Genomic DNA, 18,621 nt, shown 5'->3' with positions numbered 1-18,621 from the left:
TTCCAGAAAGAACAGGAATAGATGAGTGAGCCAACATGTGGGTGTAGTTAAACAAAAAACAGTAGTAAAGGAAGGAGGAAAAAAGCGCCAAGTATGGGCTTATATCCACAGCTATCCACAGCATCTGCTACAGGAACCAAAAAACTTTCATCTATGTCTGTTAACAGCAAAAATTAAGTGCTTACCATATATACTTTAAATGCCTTCTCATTTCAATAAAGCAACAATCCTAGAGGCACTATTATCATCCCCATTTTACCAATGCAGAAACAAACTTGAGGTGTTATCCAGCTTGCCCACAGATCCACGAAGTATACCTAATTACTATCTGAAAGCCAACTTCAGACTTTCATCTCTAATCTATACTGCCTCTCCTATCACTATTTGTATCATCTTCTTTTAATTTTTATTTTTTTAATTAATAAACTTTTTAAAAACTTTTTCTAGAGACAGGGTCTCACTATGTTGCCCAGGCTGGTCTTGAACCCCTGGGCTCAAGCAATCTGCCCACCTCAGACTCTCATAGTGCTGGGATTAGAGGCATGAGCCACCATACCCAGCCTAATTTTTCTTTTATACTAAGCACTGAATGACTTCATTGTTTATGATTTCTGCATCTTAAACTATTAACATGTTATTTCTCAATTTTCTCTAACGCTTGGGCTACTGCTAATAAAGCTATATATAACAGCTCCCACCATCAGAGTCAATAAAGAGACCAGCTGGAATTTCCATACAGATCATATATAGTTAATATAGGAAAGAAGTTTGAGGTCGGCTGTATCTTTTAAGTACTGAGGCTCTACGCTGGGGACACATCTGGATCTAAGCAACATCCTCAACTAAACGAGTTACTGTCATCTTTTAGTTTTCTAATTCCAAAAAAACCCCACATTAAGTAAAAGAAAAATTAAATAGTCAGAAATCAAGAGTTTAAGAGTTTGCCAGGCTGGGGTCAGTGGCCCAACGCCTACAATCCCAGTACTTTAGGAAGTTGAGGTGCGCGGAACACTGGAGCCCAGGAGTACTAGAGCAGCCTGGGCAACATGGTGAAAGCCTGTCTCTAGAAAAAAAAGAAAAATCAGCTGGGCCTAGTGGTATCTGCCTGTAGTCCCGGCTACTCGGAAAGCTGAGGTGGGAGGATCGCTTGAGCCTGGGAGTTCGAGGCTGTAGTGAGCCATGATCACCGCACCACTGTGCTCCAGCCTGAGTGACAGAGCAAGACCTTGTCTCAAAAAAAAAAAAAAAAAAAGTTCACTACAATTCCCTAAGATAACCTAGCCCATGTTATTTCTCATCATTCTTCTTATAGCCTCACAGTTATAATTTTAAGAAACTGGGACTTTTCTGTCCTATTGTTTTATAATTTGCCTCAATGCATCATACAAGTCCAACTATGGAAAAATATAGGAGGTACTAACACCACCGTTATTTTCAATCCACATATTAATCCTGTTTGATATGCTCATAATTTTTCCATACGTTCAGATTCTTACGAATACTTGCACACAAACACAAATGTACGTTCTCTTTTGTAAAATCTGGATCCCACACATCATTTGGAACTTGAACATTTCACCTAACATCTCTCCAGGTAATAACACACATTTTAAAAAATACACCATTCCACTAAAAACATTCTTTCTGTTGTCACTGCCAAGCCTTGGCCACTACAAGCACAGCTATAATAAAACCTTGTAGTGATACCTTTTTAACTGTGGGCTGTGTGCTCAAACACAGGGTAGAAGCCTTGTGTTTCGGTTTTGATAGCAATTCACACGCCAACCAGCAATGCGTATGAGCACCTGTCTCCTCGCAACCTCCCCAGCATGGGATATTGCCCCGCTACTAAATTTTGTGAAGTCTGTTGCTAATGTTTTCACAAGAACTTCCTGGGCCACCAACAGGGTTGACCGTCTTGTGGTACTTTTTTTTTTTCTGAGACAAGCCTTGCTCTGTCGCCCAGGCTGGAGTGCAGTGGTGCGATCTTGGCTCACTGCAAGCTCCACCCCTCCCAGGTTCACGCCATTCTCCTGCCTCAGCCTCCCGAGTAGCTGAGACTACAGGTGCCCACCACCACGCCCAGCTAATTTTTTTTTTTTTTTTTCTTGAGATGGAGTCTTGCTCTGTCGCCCAGGCTGGAGTGCAGTGGCGCAATCTCGGCTCACTGCAAGCTCCGCCTCCCAGGTTCACGCCATTCTCCTGCCTCAGCCTCTCCGAGTAGCTGGACTACAGGCGCCCGCCACCAGACCCGGCTAATTTTTTTGTATTTTTAGTAGAGACGGGGTTTCACCGTGGTCTCGATCTCCTGACCTCGTGATCCGCCTGCCTTGGCCTCCCAAAGTGCTGGGATTACAAGCGCCCGGCCCTATTCCTAGAAATTTAACACTTGATTACTTTGAAAGGAAATGGGTGGGAAGGAAATCCTATTTAAATGAGTTAGCATTTAGTATACAGAAAAAATCTAGGCTGGCTTTATCCAATCACTTTATCAAATTCTCATTAATTCAAATAATTTCCTATGTAAGTTTCCTGGATTTTCTAGTATTCACATCACCTGCAAATAATTAGATTTATACTGTTTTCATCTACTTTACTATCTCAGTTGCCTCAAAAAATAATGTTGAAAAAGATAATAGGCATCCTCATCTTCTTCCTATTTTCAGTGGAAATGGCTTTTGCTATCTATTATATTTTCTATTTACCACAACTTAAGTTTCTATTAACGTTTAGGTAGTTTCATCTCTATTGCAATTTTATGTTATTCAAGTAATTTATAATTTAACTTTTATTTTAGATTCAGGGAGTACATGTACAGATTTGTTAGATGGAGATATACATACATATATATATATATTTTTGGAGACAGAGTCTCCCCTCTGTTGCCCAGGCTGGAGTGCAGTGGTGCAATCCCAGCTCACTGCAACCTCCACCTTCCGGGTTCAAGCGATTCTCCTGCCTCAGCCTTCCATGTAGCTGGAATTACAGGCACACGCCACCATACCTGGCTAATTTTACAGAAGTATACTGCATTCGTTTTTATTTAAAATGACTGCTAAATATTCTCAAATTCTTTGTCATCTGTTATTTTCCTCCTTTAAATTATTCACATAATGAATTAAGTTGACAGATTTCTTAAAATTCAAATCTTTACACTTCTAACTAAATCCTACTTGAGCATAATATAGACTTAAGTTGCCAGATTTAGCTTATTATTTTACTTGGAAATTTTGTACATATGTAAAAGCAATCTTTAGCTTTGTGTACTACTTGATTTTTACTATTAGGTTTTTTTTTTTTTTTTTTTTTTTTTTTTTCCGGTGGCCGCCCCCGGGCCCGCGCGGCCACCCCTGGGACAGGCGCCGGCAGGCCACAGACCCCCCGCTCGGCACACCCGCCTCCACGGTTCCCACCCATGCTCCCCGGACCCCGTCTCAGCCCAGAGGGGACGAGTCCCCCCGGCGGTGAACGGGGAGGAGGCGGGAACCGAAGAAGCGGGGTGCGCGCAGCAGGGACACGCGCCTCCCCTAAGACCCGCGCCTCTCCCAAGACCCGCCCGTGGTCGGCGGGATGGACGGAGGGCGCCGGACGCGCACGCCCCGCCGGGCCCCCCCGCCCCCCCGCACGCGCGCGCACGGACAAACCCTTGTGTCGAGGGCTGACTTTCAATAGATCGCAGCGAGGGAGCTGCTCTGCTAGGTACGAAACCCCGGGTTTCTTTTTTTATTATTATTATTGAGGTTTTTTTTAATTAAGATTTTCTTTTTTTTTTTTTTTTTTTTGAGACATTCTCGCTCTGCGGCCCAGGCTGGAGTTAGAATGGTGATCATTAAAAAGTCAGGAAGCAACAGATGCTGGAGAGGATGTGGAGAAATAGGAACACTTTTATACTGTTGGTGGGAGTGTAAATTAGTTCAACCACTGTAGAAGACAGCGTGGTGATTCCTCAAGGATCTAGGACTAGACATACCATTTGACCCTGCGATCCCATTACTGGGTATACATGCAAAGGATTATAAATCATTCTACTATAAAGACACATGCACACGTATATTTATTGTGGCACTATTCACAATAGCAAAGACTTGGAACCAACCCAAATGCCCATTAAGGATAGGCTGGATAAAGAAAATGTGGCACATCTATGCCATGGAATACTATGCAGCCATAAAAAAGAATGAGTTCATGTCCTCTGCAGGGACATGGATGAAGCTGGAAACCATCATTCTCAGCAAACTAACACAAGAACAGAAAACCAAACACCACATGTTCTCACTCATAAGTGTGAGCTCAACAATGAGAACACATGGACACGGGGAGGGGAACATCACACACTGGGGCCGATCGGGGTGTAGGGGTCTAGGGGAAGATAGCATTAGGAGAAATACCTAATGCATGCAGGGCTTAAAACCTAGATGATGGGTTGATAGGTGCAGCGAACCACCATGGCACGTGTATACACCTATGTAACAAACCTGTACGTTCTGCACATGTACCCTAGAACTTAAAGTATAATAAAAAAAAAAAAGAATTAATTTGATTCAATTCAGAGAATCTGGAGTTGGTGCTTTCCCATCATTGATACGTGTGCACCCTAAATACAAATACACATATAACTCATATTGAAGAGACAGATGATGTATTTATCTTCTCAACCAATTATACTAAAAGCTGTTTTAATAAGGCACAATTCTGATCAATAACTTATATTATCAGTTGACTTAAGACTACATTATCCAGAAAACAATTACCTGATAGCAGTCTCCTTTAAGATTGTCTAAGACATCGCCACACGTTTTTCGCATGTATTTCTTACACCCATCAATCACCATTTGGTCAATGTCCGAAACAGGTTAAGGAGAATTTGGGTATATCAAAGAATTCTGAAATAGTAATACTTTAAAGAAAGGGTTAAGACAAAGGTTTTATAATACTAACTTGGGTATCACAAATTTAACAAAATGATGAATGAGGCAGTGACTTTATTTTCACACTAAGGACACTCAAAAGGAACTTAATCTTCTTTTCTCCTCATGAGATGGCTTTAGAGAAGCCATTTTGGAAACCGCTGGGCAGCAGACACAGTATCAAAGTCCTTTGCTCTTTAATCCTCAACTAGGTAGATTATTTATTTGTTTGTTTTTGAGACAGAGTCTTACTGTCGCCCAGGCTGGAGGGAAGTGGCACAATCTCGGCTTACTGCAACCTCTGCCACCTCGGGTTCAAGCAATTCTCCTGTCTCAGCCTCCCGAGTAGCTGGGATTACAGGTGCCCGCCACCATGCCTGGCTAATTTTTGTAATTTTAGTAGAGACAGGGTTTCACCATGTTGATCAGGCTGGTCTTGAACTCCTGACCTCAGGTGATCCACCCGCCTCGGCCACCCAAAGTGCTAGGATTACAGGCATGAGCCACTGCGCCCAGCTGATTATTTCTTTGTTGATGGCCACAAAAAAGGGTACTGTTACTAAATTGTCTGTTCAAGGCAGTCTAGGTAACACATTTGCCTCTAGTCTGGAATAACATTAATTTGAGTTGTGAGACACTAAAGGAAGGAAGGAAACAAAAGAAGCCCACTGAACTTGTTCTCTTATACAACAAAGGATATCTCTACCATAGTGACCATCTTTGGTTTTAGTTTGACTATTTCACACAATATGCCTCCGTCTCCACCTCCCAGAATGAGTACATCTTTGCCAGTGTAATCTTCTTTGCCACTGCCCATGATGGCCCGGGTATATGCCAAATCACTCTCTGCCAAATCTAGGGAGGAGAAATAGATCCAAATGGTGAGTCTATCTTAACACACAAACCACCTGGCCCCACCATACTGAAGAGCTAGACCAAAATGTACATTTTTCATTTTCAATTTTTTAAAACTGTGAAACATTTGCAAGCTTTTTTTCCATTGAGGACTTTTTCATCAACCCTGATCATCTGACACCTAATGGACATCAGTCAGCGGGAAGAAAATCCAGCCTTAAAAATGTGTCAACATACTGAATAACTAAAAGCAATTACATCTTTACAAATGAAATAATATGACGTCTGTGAGCTGCTTCAAAATAATATGAGAGGGACAAAGTAGACTGGGGTTTAGGTAAAATAAGACTGGCTAGGAGTTGGTAATTGTTCACACTCGATGGTAAGTACATGTGGGTTCATCACACTAGTTTGTCTACTTAGGTTTGAATTGTTCTGTAACAAAAAGGTTTTTTTTTTAAATATGCAAATGCATTTTCTTTTGAAATACAATCCAAATACTCATCACTAAGGAAGCAATGTCAAGACAAAGTTTATGTGAAAGCCCAGATAATCCACGGGTTAATATGACATAAATGTCATCTCAAAAACCAGCAGTGTCAAAAACAAACTCAAATCCACAACAGCAGTAACTGTCAGGAAAACACCATCATTCAACACATCACCACTTTGTTACACGATCGGGGCAGGGATGGAATACTTACTAACATCCCCACTAAGGATGAGAATATTTCCAAACTGCTTCGAGTGTAGAATTTTTATATTTTGATAAGGTGAATCTTCGTCATACACCACTTCATCTATGTCATATTCAACCAGGCGCCCATCGGCGGTGGGCCAATATCTGTCAATGGCTCCTCCTCGCACTATGGGTGGTAATCTGGAAAAAGAGAAAAACAGAAATGTACCTTACTAGAACACTGCCTTACAAGTGGACCTGGGATGAATAGTGTGCAAAAGAAAGCCACATGACTGCCGACTTTTGACAAGCACAAAACGAATCCAAAGCTTGGGCTTTTAGTTTTATATAATCACGGCCACCACCAAATGTTGACAACTATTGTACACAGTTCACTTTTTAAAAAATCCTGCCATGCTTTAGATTTTCTCTAACAAAAAGCTGAAGGAGAAGATGGCCACTGCACACTTCATATTTCAAATGCTCCAGCAGCATCTGTCTCTTAAGACTATCTACATAACTACATTGACATCACCATATTTACACCAGTTCACATGGGTATGATATGGTTATCTAGTACAGAGTCCATCTTCAAGTGTCCCCAGTTATGCCAGTTATGTCCTTTATAGATGTTCTGCTCTTGAATAAAGGCTCATACACTGCATTTCCCTATTTTTTTTTCTTTTTTATCCTCATGTAACGTAGAATTTTTTTTTTTTACTGTTATGTTTCATGACATTGATATCTCAAAGTACAGACCAGCTATTCTGCTGAAAAATGACTCGTGGGTTTACCTGATAATCTCTCACTCTTCATGGTTAGAATCAGGTTGACATATATTACACAGGCATGACATTGGGAACACAAGATGTGTATCTGTCCTATTATTAGTGATGCTAAGTCTGTGATCACTTGGTTAAAGTGGTATTCATGGGATCTCTCCATTTGCAAAGGTACCTTTTCACCCTCTGAAATTACTAAGCAGGCTGTGGTGTGGTCCTCTGAAACTAGGTAAAAGTCTTCACCCCCACCCCCCAACAAACCTTTACCAGTGGTTTTAACATGCAGAAGATTCTGGCCTGAACCAGTTACTACTAGAGAGGCTGCAAAATGATGATTTTTTCATTCATTCTTTTGTAAATACCCAGTATTTTTCACAGGATGAATGTACTAGAAGGTACCAGCAGAGGACACTAAATGACAGGAAAAAACAGACCTGGAAAAGGGGCTTGGCAAGCCTAACCCAAACACAAAGAAAAGGAGAGCTCACTGCATACATAACACAACTGCGTGAGTCATGTGTTCTCAAACACAGTAGTGTTCAACATTAAAACGCCACGATGTACAGCTGTAGACATGTAAAATGCTGGGATATGTGGCCTGACTTACTCTTAGGAGTCTCTTTCCCTTCCCTGCTCACCAGCTTCCAAGAGTACAGTCTAAAACTGTTACAAGTTAACGAGGCTTTCTATGAGGGAATACTAACATCTATAAAGAACACCGAGATTGAAAAGGCAAACTCCCACAAATTCATGTCATCCTGACAACTCTTGATTTAACCACTTCTTCACCTTCTATGTGAACAAATTCAGCTTTCAGAACGTGAGGCATTCTAGGGGGTTTTTCTTGTAAATTGTAAAATGTGAAGCACCAATCAGGACAACTGCTAGAGAGCAGGCAAACAGGACTTGGAGGAAGCCTCTTCCACCCCTGGCTGATGGTGGGGAGTGAGGTGAGAGTGAGCCACCCATAGCACTGGATGAAAGACAAAGTCACTCACTTCCAGGGGAGGAAGACTACCCTCTCCTTGACAGCCAGCCACCTATCAGCAATTACTGCACTACAGACAAACCCACTGAAAACAAACAGTGCCTGTTCTCAATTGTGTCAACAGTGCCTTGGCTAAGGCGAAGAGCTCTTTCCTACATTGTAACGCTATGGTTTTTTTAAAGACTGGCAAAGAAAGAAGGATCTTAACAGGATGTAAATGCCATTACCCTGATGAAGTGCTCAACCTAGCATTAAAGGGCATCTCCCTGGTAGCCCTATAACGGGCTACCAGGAGGTACTATGGAGCCCCCTACCAAACTCATTTCAACCTTCACTGCTGAAAAATGAAACTGGACTATACCAATTCAGGTAGATTATAGCCCAGGCCTTAGGTATACTGTGTAAATTACAAGAACCTTTTAAAATCAAAGTTAATTTCTGTGACCTTGTTTTCTTGTTCCTTTTCACTTGAAAGTAGAAAACAAAAATAAATTCAAGTACATCCCATAGCTTCTTAGTCAAAAATTCAGACTTAACTTATCAAAGGGGAATAATTTCAGATAATGTTACTGGGTTATTTGTTAATGATTCAATCTCTAACATTTAACCTCTGATCTTTATTCTTCAGATAAAAAAAAAAGGATAGCAATCCTTGTCCTTTTGAGGCCAGTAACAAAGGGTTTACAACAAGGTATTCCCAATTTCTAGCTCTCGTCAACCTTATTTCATGAAAATAAAAACTGTGACAAGCATAAGACAGGTATTTTGAAGATCTAAAGCTTAACTCCACTCTTAGAAAACTCCTATACCATAAAAAGAAAAGAACCAGACTTCTCATGAATGCTGAAGGCCATAAATGTATTCTGTTTACTCACTCCTAGAGGTAACTGATAAAAATCAGACCACATTTTGATGTGGACCAATTCATTATCATAAAGTTAAGACCCTTTCTGACAGTGGGGAACCTGTTCATTGCAAATGGGTGCAGATAAGGAAAACCCTGCAAACAGGAAAAGACGAAATGTGCAAAAAGTGGTATGGGTGTACGGGTGTGGATGTGTTTTTAAAGGAAGGTGAAGGGTGAGAGACATGGCTGGGGACCCTAAACTGAGCCTGGATGCTCCAAAAGAGCCTCAGTGCTCTAACAGATCTCAAAAAAATAGACAGTTCTATACTGTGGCGTCTTCTTTTCACTTTCAGTTTCCTGCTTTCCTCTTTAACTACAGGAGGTTAAACAATTACCTAGTTATCTTACATCTGCTCTGGAGCTTTCTTGTGGGCTGATCAAACTTAGCGTGGTGAGTAATTAAGTACTTAAACACCCTAACGCTTGCCAGTAAGGATTCCTTCTTCTGGAAAGTGCCATGAACTGGAGGAACCTGTATTTCGGTTGCTCAGCAGTGAGGAAGTCCCTCTGTGTTGGTCTCTGCAACTATGAGGTTAATTTTATGAGCAAGGGAGACAGGCCTTCTATGCCTTAAGGCCTGATGAGGATCCACCAAGGCAGGGCAAGAGTAAATTGTCCCGCATTTACAAGCTGTGTATCCAAAGCACTTCTTAATTCCCATGATGTACCAGACACTAGTTCCTTCCCATGATGTCCAAATTGCATTCTTTTAAAATCTGACACCACTGGCAAACACTTCGGCAGTGTCCGATAGAAATTTGGATGATGAAAATGTTCCTTAGTTGTACTGTCCCACATGGCAGGCATTAACCACTAGCTATTGTGACTAAGGAACTGAATTGTGTATTTTTTTTTTTTTTTTTTCGAGACGGAGTCTCGCTCTGTCACCCAGGCTGCAGTGCAGTGGCGCAATCTCGGCTCACTTCAAGCTCCGCCTCCGGGGTTCACGCCATTCTCCTGCCTCAGCCTCCTGAGTAGCTGGGACTACAGGCGCCCGCCACCACGCCCGGCTAATTTTTTTTTTTTGTATTTTTAGTAGAGACGGGGTTTCACCGTGTTAGCCAGGAAGGTCGCGATCTCCTGACCTCATGATCTGCCCGCCTCGGCCTCCCAAAGTGCTGGGATTACAGGCTTGAGCCACCGTGCCCGGCCTGAATTGTGTATTTTAATTAACTTTAAATAGCCTTGTGCAGCTAGTGCCCATCCCACTGGATAGGGAGAGCTTCATTTTCCTCATGATCACTTGAAAATAACCTGCCTATGGCAGCTTAAAGTTGGTGGCCTATCAATTCTTAGTATCTTGGAAAGTTTTCTTCTTTGAAAGCCTTGAGGCAAATTTTCTTATTACCCCACCCTGTCGGAAGTCTCTTAAAATTGCTTAACTTTACTCTGGGGCCTAGAGCCTGAAGGAGAAAAAGTGACCTTTTCTCTTTCCTGGAAGGGCTGAAGTCAGGTTTTTGTTTTGTTTTGTTTTGAGACGGAGTTTCACTCTGTTGCCCAGGATGGAGTGCGGTGGTGCGATCTCAGCTCACTGCAACCTCCGCTTCCCGGGTTCAAGCGATTCTCCTGCCTCAGCCTCCTGAGAAGCTGGGATTACAAGCACGTACCACCACGCCCAGCTAATTTTTCTATTTTTAGTAGAGATGGGGTTTCACCCATGTTGGTCAGGCTGGTCTCAAACTGAAGTCAGGAGTTTTCTAGCTCCCTCTGATGAGGTGGCAGCTCTACCTGGGTCTCCACTTGACGCAGTTCCAACTCCTTGGAGTTGGTCCATAACCCCATTTCTGCCTTAGTTTCATTTTACCTAGCATTTCTGTGTGTGCATCCACGCACATGTATGTTCATACACTGTCTTGTTTTGGTGTGAGGGGCCCAGCAGCTCAGTTCACCATGTTGCCAGAAGGAGGTGCTGAGTTTGATCTTTTCCGTATCTTAAGCAGACACTACTGGGGACAACACCGCCATTCTGATTTTATTTTATTTTATTTTTTTTTTGAGACAGTCTCATTGTGTCACCCAGGCCGGAGTGCAGCGGTGTGATCTCGGATCACTGCAACCTCTGCCTCCTGGGTTGAGGCCATTCGCATGCATGAGCCTTTCAAGTAGCTGGAATTACAAGCATGCACCACCACGCCCAGCTAATTTTTGTATTTTTAGTAGAGACGGTGTTTTGCCATGTTGGCCAGGCTGGTCTCAAACTCCTGACTTCAAGTGATCCGCCTGCCTCGGCCTCCTAAATTGCTGGGATTACAGATGTGAGCTACCGTGCCCAGCCAACTATGATTGTTTCAATCGGTTAAATATAAAAGGACATTCAAGAGTGGACTTACCGTTTCACCCGTCCAGTACTGTCCTGACTCAATTCTTTCATTCTTTCTTCTACTTTGTTCAAAATCTACAATTAAAAGAAAAATCAATGGGCTTGTAGAATAAGCTGCATGGAAGAGCTAAATTACAGACCCAACGACTGAGGCCGTGTTGACAGAGCTGTGCGAGATTGACCTGTCCCTCCTCCTACCCTCTAGCAGCCTGTAGACGCCTGGCCCAATTCCACTCTCCCATACCAACTATCCCTTCATGTTGCTGACCTAACCTTAGTGTAAGTTAGCAAAAAAATAACATGGAAGAGGAAGGCTAAAGGGTACTGCAGCTATAAAATCCCGGTTAAAGGTTTTCTATTCCCTCCAGTGGAAAATAAGATTACTCATACTAAGGCAGTTAAAAGGGAACGCTGACACCCAGGTTCCTAAAAACAACTAAACAACTACTTCTATTCTAAAACCACTTATGTGGAGGGAGGAAAGTTTAAAATTAACTGGAAAGTAAGCAATGAAGAGAAAATTATTTTAACACTAAGCTAAGCAGATACTATGATCCTTAAACACTGAGTAAATGAAAGTGAAAAACCGACACTGTCGATCTCTTCTTTGCCTTGCGCATCACCATCATAACTCTGAAGGTCCAGCAACACCAATCCATGTGGGTAAATTCTCAAATTGGCAAAGCTACAAAGGAAAATATAATTTTAAGCTTAAGAATTATATCGGGGCATTAAAAAAAAAAAAAGATAGAGAGATGTCACCCAATTAAAAGACCACTGCTCTTTATTTCCCTAAAAGTATACAGTTAACCTTTTTGCTTTCTTACTAGGGCTGCGTCTTGCGGGGAGAAACTCCCAATCATTTGTGGAAGGTTTAGAAGGCATTACCAAATGTTAAGGTTTTCAAAACTGGTTCTTGGGCCCAAAAAGTCATTCAGTAGCAGTTCTGTGAATCTAGTTTTTAAAAAGGTTCTCTAGGTAATTTTGCCAGGTTTAGTAACTACTGCCTTAAGAGGAAGGGAGTGTGGAGAAGGGTAAACTGGTTTCTCTCAATTAACCTTCAGAGTTCAAACCAGAGCCATTTTTTCCTAACTGCAGGCTGGTGGTAGGTAAATTAATTTAGTAGGCACTCTGGAAAATCCAGGCCAACTGCCTGCAAACCTAATCCATCCCACAGTATGTTTTTGTAAAGCCTGCAGGCTAAGAATGGTTTACATTTTTAAAGATTTTAAAAAACGTGACAGCAACCTTTACACAAAATTTTCTGACCACCCCATTTTCTTTTTTAATGAAATAAACATATTTGAGTGTATCACATGCGCTAAGATGTATTTGATGAAACTTTTGTTTCAGTTATATGCATTTTTTTTTTTTTTTTTTTTCTGAGATGGAGTCTCGCTCTGTCTTGCCCAGGCTGGAGTGCAAGTGACATGATCTCGGCTCACTGCAGCCTCCACCTCCTGGGTTCAAGCGATTCTCCTGTCAGCCTCCCAAGTAGCTGGGACCACAGGCGTGTCCCACCACACCTGGCTAATTTTGTATTTTTAGTAGAGACGGGGTTTCACCGTGTTGGCCAGGTGGGTCTCGAACTCCTGACCTCAGGTGATCCACCTGCCTTGGCCTCCCAAAGTGTTGAGATTACAGGTATGAGCCACCATGCCTGGCCTATTCATGTATTTGTTTTGCATTTACACAGATGTGTATTTCCAGGGTTAAGATTACCTCCTACTATAAATTATAGGTAAAGAAATGTTTGAAAAATACTAAACTAGAAGATTAATTCTGTTCAGAGAATACAGATAGTGTGCTTGGATAAAAAAAAACAACTAAAAATAATAAGCTAGGCATGGTGGCACAGGCCTGTAGTCCCAGCTACTTGGGAGGATGAGGCAGGAGGATTCCTTAAGCCCGGGAGGTCAAGGCCACAGTGAGCCATGATTGCACCACTGCACTTCAGCCTGGGCGACAGAGTGAGACTCTGCCTCTATAAAAAATTTAAAATAAAACTAAACTAGTTAATTTTTCACCTTCAGCCCTTAAGTGACCTCAAAAATCAAGTTCTTGCCCAGAGTCCACAAACTCTTCTACACCAGAATGAGAGGATCATGTTTCCTTTCCCTCCTTCACCAGCAGCAGAGAGGAGAGGGGGAAGGAACAATAGAGAAGTAAGGTCCCCTTTATCCACTTGGGTGGTTCTAGCATGAACACAGAGAATGCTAGAAGGCAGTGTCAAGGATTAAGGTGCTCCTAGGGATAAAACCAGAAATAGAGGGGGGAAAATGTGCCCGGGGTCGGGGGGCAGGGAATAGAGAACCTGAATAAAGGTGGCTCAGGTCCTTTCCCTAAGCCCATGCATGGGTAGGAGAGGTGAGGTTTCAGGACCCACCTCGGGGTGGGTACCAGTTGACCAAGAGAGAGAGGAAGGAGACCAAGTAGAAAACTCTTAAAAACTAAGCTGGCCAGGCGTGGTGGCTCATGCCTGTAATCCCAACACTTTGGGAGGCCCAGGCAGGTGGATGGCTTGAGCCAGGAGTTTGAGACCAGCCTGGGCAACATGGTGAAACCCTGTCTCTATTAAAAACACAAAATTATCTGAATGTGGTGGTGAGTGCCTGTAATTCCAGCCACTTGGAAGGCTGAGGTGGGAGAACTGTTTGAACCCGGGAGGCAGAGGTTGCAGTAAGCCAAGATTGCGCCACTGCACTCCAGCCTGGGCAACAGAGCAAGATTCGGTCTCAAAAACAACAACAACAACAACAACAAAAACCCTAAGCAGTTCATTTGGGGTTTTTGTTTTTATTGCTTTTCAAAGCAGTTTCCAAACAGCTCTTGTCACTCAAAAACCCCTTCTTTGGAAGAATTCTAAGTCTTCTGTACAACTGGAATTGGTGCCTATGGTAGAAACTTCAATAACTGTCACAGAGAGGTAGGCAGGGCCCAGCTGCAAAGGCCTTTAGGAGATACGAAGTGCAACTTTTCACCTGGTGCTGGCTGAGGAGCCTGCCACCGGAGGCGGTGGATGACGAGTTCCAATTTGCTGTAGTCCCCAAAAGATGGACCACAGTAAAAACAGTGAGAGGCGGCAGGTACAGGGAGGGGCTGAGTGTAATCCTACAGGAGCCAGAGGGCTCTAGGACAGCTACAGCCTCTGCTTCCAAGAGACCATCCATCAACTGGGTCACAGCAGGGAAGAAAAGGACACAGGGGAGAGGAGGGTTTGGTGGTGGTGTTCATATGAGGAAGAAATCATCATCTTAGATACATTTGAGGTATCTACTAAACACACAGGGAGGTTTGCTACACAGTTAGAAATACAAGTCTGGGCTTGGGGAAGAAGGGGTTAGGATGTCTTTGAGAGGTATCAGGATAGGGAACACCAATTAATGCCACAGGGGTGGGCCATGGAGACTCATAGAGAGAATAGTGGAAGGGGCAGTGAGCTCAAAAAGTACAGGTTTCCCTCATCTCACAGGTTTCCCTCATCTCTAGGTCTCTGGAATATCATGGAGGTGGCTACTTCTTCCTTTAATAGAGAAACAAAGAGAGAGAAACTGGGACATTAAGGAAGCCACGTGGAATTCCAGTACTGGGTACCCACTGAGGTAACAGAATAAAAGCTATCGAAAATACCCCACCCTGGAGTTCACATTTTTATTTATTTTAATGTTTATTTCCATAGGTTATTGGGGAACGGGTGGTGTTTGATTACGTGAGTAAATTCTTTAGTGCCGATTCGTGAGATTTTGGTGCACTCATCACCTGAGCAGTATATACTGCACCCTATTACATTTCTAAATTAATAGTGCAAATTACTAAGAATCTTAATTAGTAGTTTTACATACTAAGCCAGTCCATATATAATACAAACCAAGATTTAAGGAAATACCAAGAGCTCAACGCACTGGTTTCTTGTTATCAGTCATTTCTTAGTTTAGGTTTTCTTCTGCATTTTACCATGGTCTGCAGTAGCTGATAATCAGTCATAACAGTGCTACTCAAAGTGTGGTCAGCTGTCCAGCAGCATCAGCATCCCCCGGGAGCTTCCTGGAAATGGAATCTGGGCCCTGCCGCAGATCCACTTATTGCTTCAAGAACTCTTACGGTAGGGGCCCAGGGGATCATTGCCTGCCATTTCAAACTGCTTATGCCACCAGGGGTTCTTGGTCCTGGCCACATAGAACCACTGGGGCTTTGGAGAAATCCAGATGTCCAGGCCCTGTGACCTCAATTTCTGGGGGAAATGCCCAGGCACGAGTGTTTCGTGAAAGCTCTCCAGAATCAGAGCAGAGAAGGGACCTGGGCTCCCCGCAACCGTAATAACACACTTATTTCCAGAAATACCAGGCTCTAGGAGCCAGGAAGATGGCAAAGCGCTGCTTGAGGCTCTGTGTGGGCTGCCCCTGGGGCCCTGCAGCACTGCTGCTGGCCATCCTAGAGCAGGCACCCTCAACCTGCACCCACCCTACTTCAAGCTGAGCAAGGGCATCTGCAGCTCAGCATCCTGCAGAGAAGGCCCCGGCATGCCCCCTACGGGCCTCTGCTGCAAACTAGTGGGTCCCCACAGGTGGTGGGCACCCCAACCAACCCATCCATCTGGACCCCAGCCCCTCCGATATCATCTCTGCTGACCAGAGACCTGAAAAACACTAAGATAAGTAGCATCCTATGGTAAATCTTACTCTAGGGACTTAAGAGGCTGAGTTCTACCATAAACTTTTTACTCCAGGGAGTTGACCTACCGCTTGCATGAGCCCTATGAGTGATCCTGCCCGTCTTACTATTACGCTGAAGTCCCCGCCAAGAGTGGGGCTCACCAGCCACTTCAGGGTGCAAACATTAGCAGGAGCCCTCACTGAGTCTGCACACCACTCCCTGGGTGCGTACCTGTAATGACACTCATCTACCTCATGAACTATTCATGTCACTCCCTTCAAAACATCACCTGCAGCTGCCCTTGGGGGAGTCAGCCACAAAACTTTTCCTGGGCTGCCTCCCTTATGCCCACTCTGGGCATAAGTCTTAACAAAATCTTGTCTGGGAAACATGTTTGGCCTCCTGTCAATCTCTATATACATGAGAGCTTAAGAACCTGTGGTCAGTAACGCTACCAGAAGATTCTGATGTGCAGCTAGGGTTGAGAAGCACCAAGTTCCAGTCCCATCCTAAAAGATGTCAAAGGAGAAAAAAAAATGCCAGATGCCACCCCCATCCTCCACTCTGTCACCCTCTCTGCTCATAAGTGACCAGATATGAAGAATAGCACTGGAGACTGCTCACCTGCCGTTCTTGTTTGTGTAGGTTGCTAAATAGCCATGGTCCTGCCAGGTGTGCACCGACTCTGCCATCCCCTGCTCCTGGAAAATGGACTGGAGGCCTTTCAGAATGGTCTCACCATCAGCTGGAGAACAAGGGGAAGAAGGCAAAATGGTCAGAAAGAAACGTTCAGAAGGAAGGCCAATGAGGCACAGTTTGAGGACTGAGCTTAAAAAAGAAAAAAAAAAAAAACCTGAACAAAGTTGTCAGTGTCACTTATCCCTTGTCATGACGAGCAGTAAACATTCTCCACCCTGCAAGGAAAGGCGACGCAGACCACCAGTTTACACGATGGTAAGAACACAAAAGCCGACCGACCACAAATAGCTGTGCCAAGGATGTCGACATATTCAGCCTAGAGGCAGCATAACAAAATATTCACCCTAAGCAGAAATTAAAGAAATGCAAATAAATGCAAGCACAACAAATGAGACTCCACTTCAGGTTAAATAAATTAATGAGGACACATGGTACTAGAAAGGGGATACCTGTCCACTGCTGATGAGTAATGTAAATGACAAGCTTTTTTTTCCCCATGTTTTACAAAAAGGATGTGCTGCTTTTATAACTGGAAAAAAATATCCAACAGTAATCCTCAGTAACATAGCTCTAAACGGTAGAAACTGGACAATGATTCCATATGGGACAATCTGCTGGCTTGTGGGTCTCCCCACCCCACCCCCATGGTCCCAGAAGCCAATCCTCCTGTCTCCCATCCTGCCCAGTGTCCTACTCCCAAAAGTGCAATCAGTGTTCCCAGGTAAAGTACATTAACCTCCACAGGTTCACCTGAAGCCAGGATCTTCAAGAACATCCAACATTACAATACTTAGAATAAGGGGTAAATGCAATTTTTTCTTCTCTAGTTCTATCTACAAAGCAGGCATTCCCTAATAAATATAAAACAAAGAACCAAGATATGACAAGAGGAACTACTCTTTACTTTCCCACCAGTCCTCTGAAGGCTGGCTCCTCTGAGGGGAAAAACAGCCTGGTAAATATCAAAACGAAGCATCTCTGTGACCTGAACAGAGGTAAAAGAAAAAAACAAAGAGTCACAGCTGATTGCAGTGTGATTTGCCAAGAAAATTACATTAGAATTTCTGCCATAAACTAAGTAGTGCTGAAACTAGAACTGGGAAGTTAAGGATTTTTTCACTATGCAAAAAGAGTCTATCTCTAAGTAACTTAGAACTGTGTTCCCAAGGCCACTGAATGAAGGCTACAAACGGGGAGTTTAGAGGCCAAAGTGGACAGATACGACTTATTCTGGCCTGCACAGACTTTTTTTTTGAGACAGGATCTCCCTCTGTCGCCCAGGTAGAAGTGCATTGGCGCAATCTCGGCTCACTGCAACCTCTGCTTCCTGGGATTAAGTGATCCTCTTGCTTCAGCCTCCCAAGTAGCTGGGACTACAGGTGCAAACCACGATGCCCAACTAATTTTTATTTGTTTTTTATTTATTATTTATTTATTTATTTTGAGACAGAGTCTGGCTCTGTAGCCCAGACTGGAGTGCAGTGGTGTGACCTTGGCTCACTGCAAGCTCCGCCTTCCAGGTTCACACCATTCTCCTGCCTCAGCCTCCTGAGTAGCTGGGTCTACAGGCACCCGCCACCACGCCCGGCTTTTTTTTTTTTTTTTTTGTATTTGTAGTAGAGATGGGGTTTCACCGTGTTAACCAAGATGGTCTCGATCTCCTGACCTTGTGATCCACCCGCCTTGGCCTCCCAAAGTGCTGGGATTACAGGCGTGAGCCACTGCGCCCGGCCCATGTCCAACTAATTTTTGTACATTTTTGGTAGTGATGGGGTTTCACCATGTTGCCCAGGCTGGTCTCAAACTCCTGAGCTCAAGCAATCCACCTGCC

At 43.4% G+C, this 18,621-nt stretch overlaps 1 protein-coding gene across 3 annotated transcripts in view; it reads right to left on the bottom strand.

Moving 5' to 3' along the window:
- SMS (spermine synthase) overlaps nt 1-18,621 on the bottom strand; it is a 98,003-nt gene that overhangs the window by 10,803 nt on the left and 68,579 nt on the right. For all 3 annotated transcript variants that reach the window (XM_030806532.1, XM_003261143.4, XM_012500951.2), the window contains exons 2-7: nt 16,716-16,836; nt 12,030-12,123; nt 11,449-11,513; nt 6,467-6,642; nt 5,608-5,762; nt 4,752-4,841 (exon numbers count right to left, since the gene is read on the bottom strand). In XM_030806532.1, coding sequence (XP_030662392.1) covers nt 4,752-4,841; nt 5,608-5,762; nt 6,467-6,642; nt 11,449-11,513; nt 12,030-12,123; nt 16,716-16,836 — 701 coding nt within the window. The remainder of the gene's footprint in view (nt 1-4,751; nt 4,842-5,607; nt 5,763-6,466; nt 6,643-11,448; nt 11,514-12,029; nt 12,124-16,715; nt 16,837-18,621) is intronic.

This window comes from Nomascus leucogenys, chromosome X, assembly GCF_006542625.1.
Source record: "Nomascus leucogenys isolate Asia chromosome X, Asia_NLE_v1, whole genome shotgun sequence".
Classification (NCBI taxonomy): Eukaryota; Metazoa; Chordata; class Mammalia; order Primates; family Hylobatidae; genus Nomascus; species Nomascus leucogenys.
The sequence above is the reverse complement of the archived record's forward strand: the minus strand, read 5'-3'. Positions and strand labels throughout refer to the sequence as shown.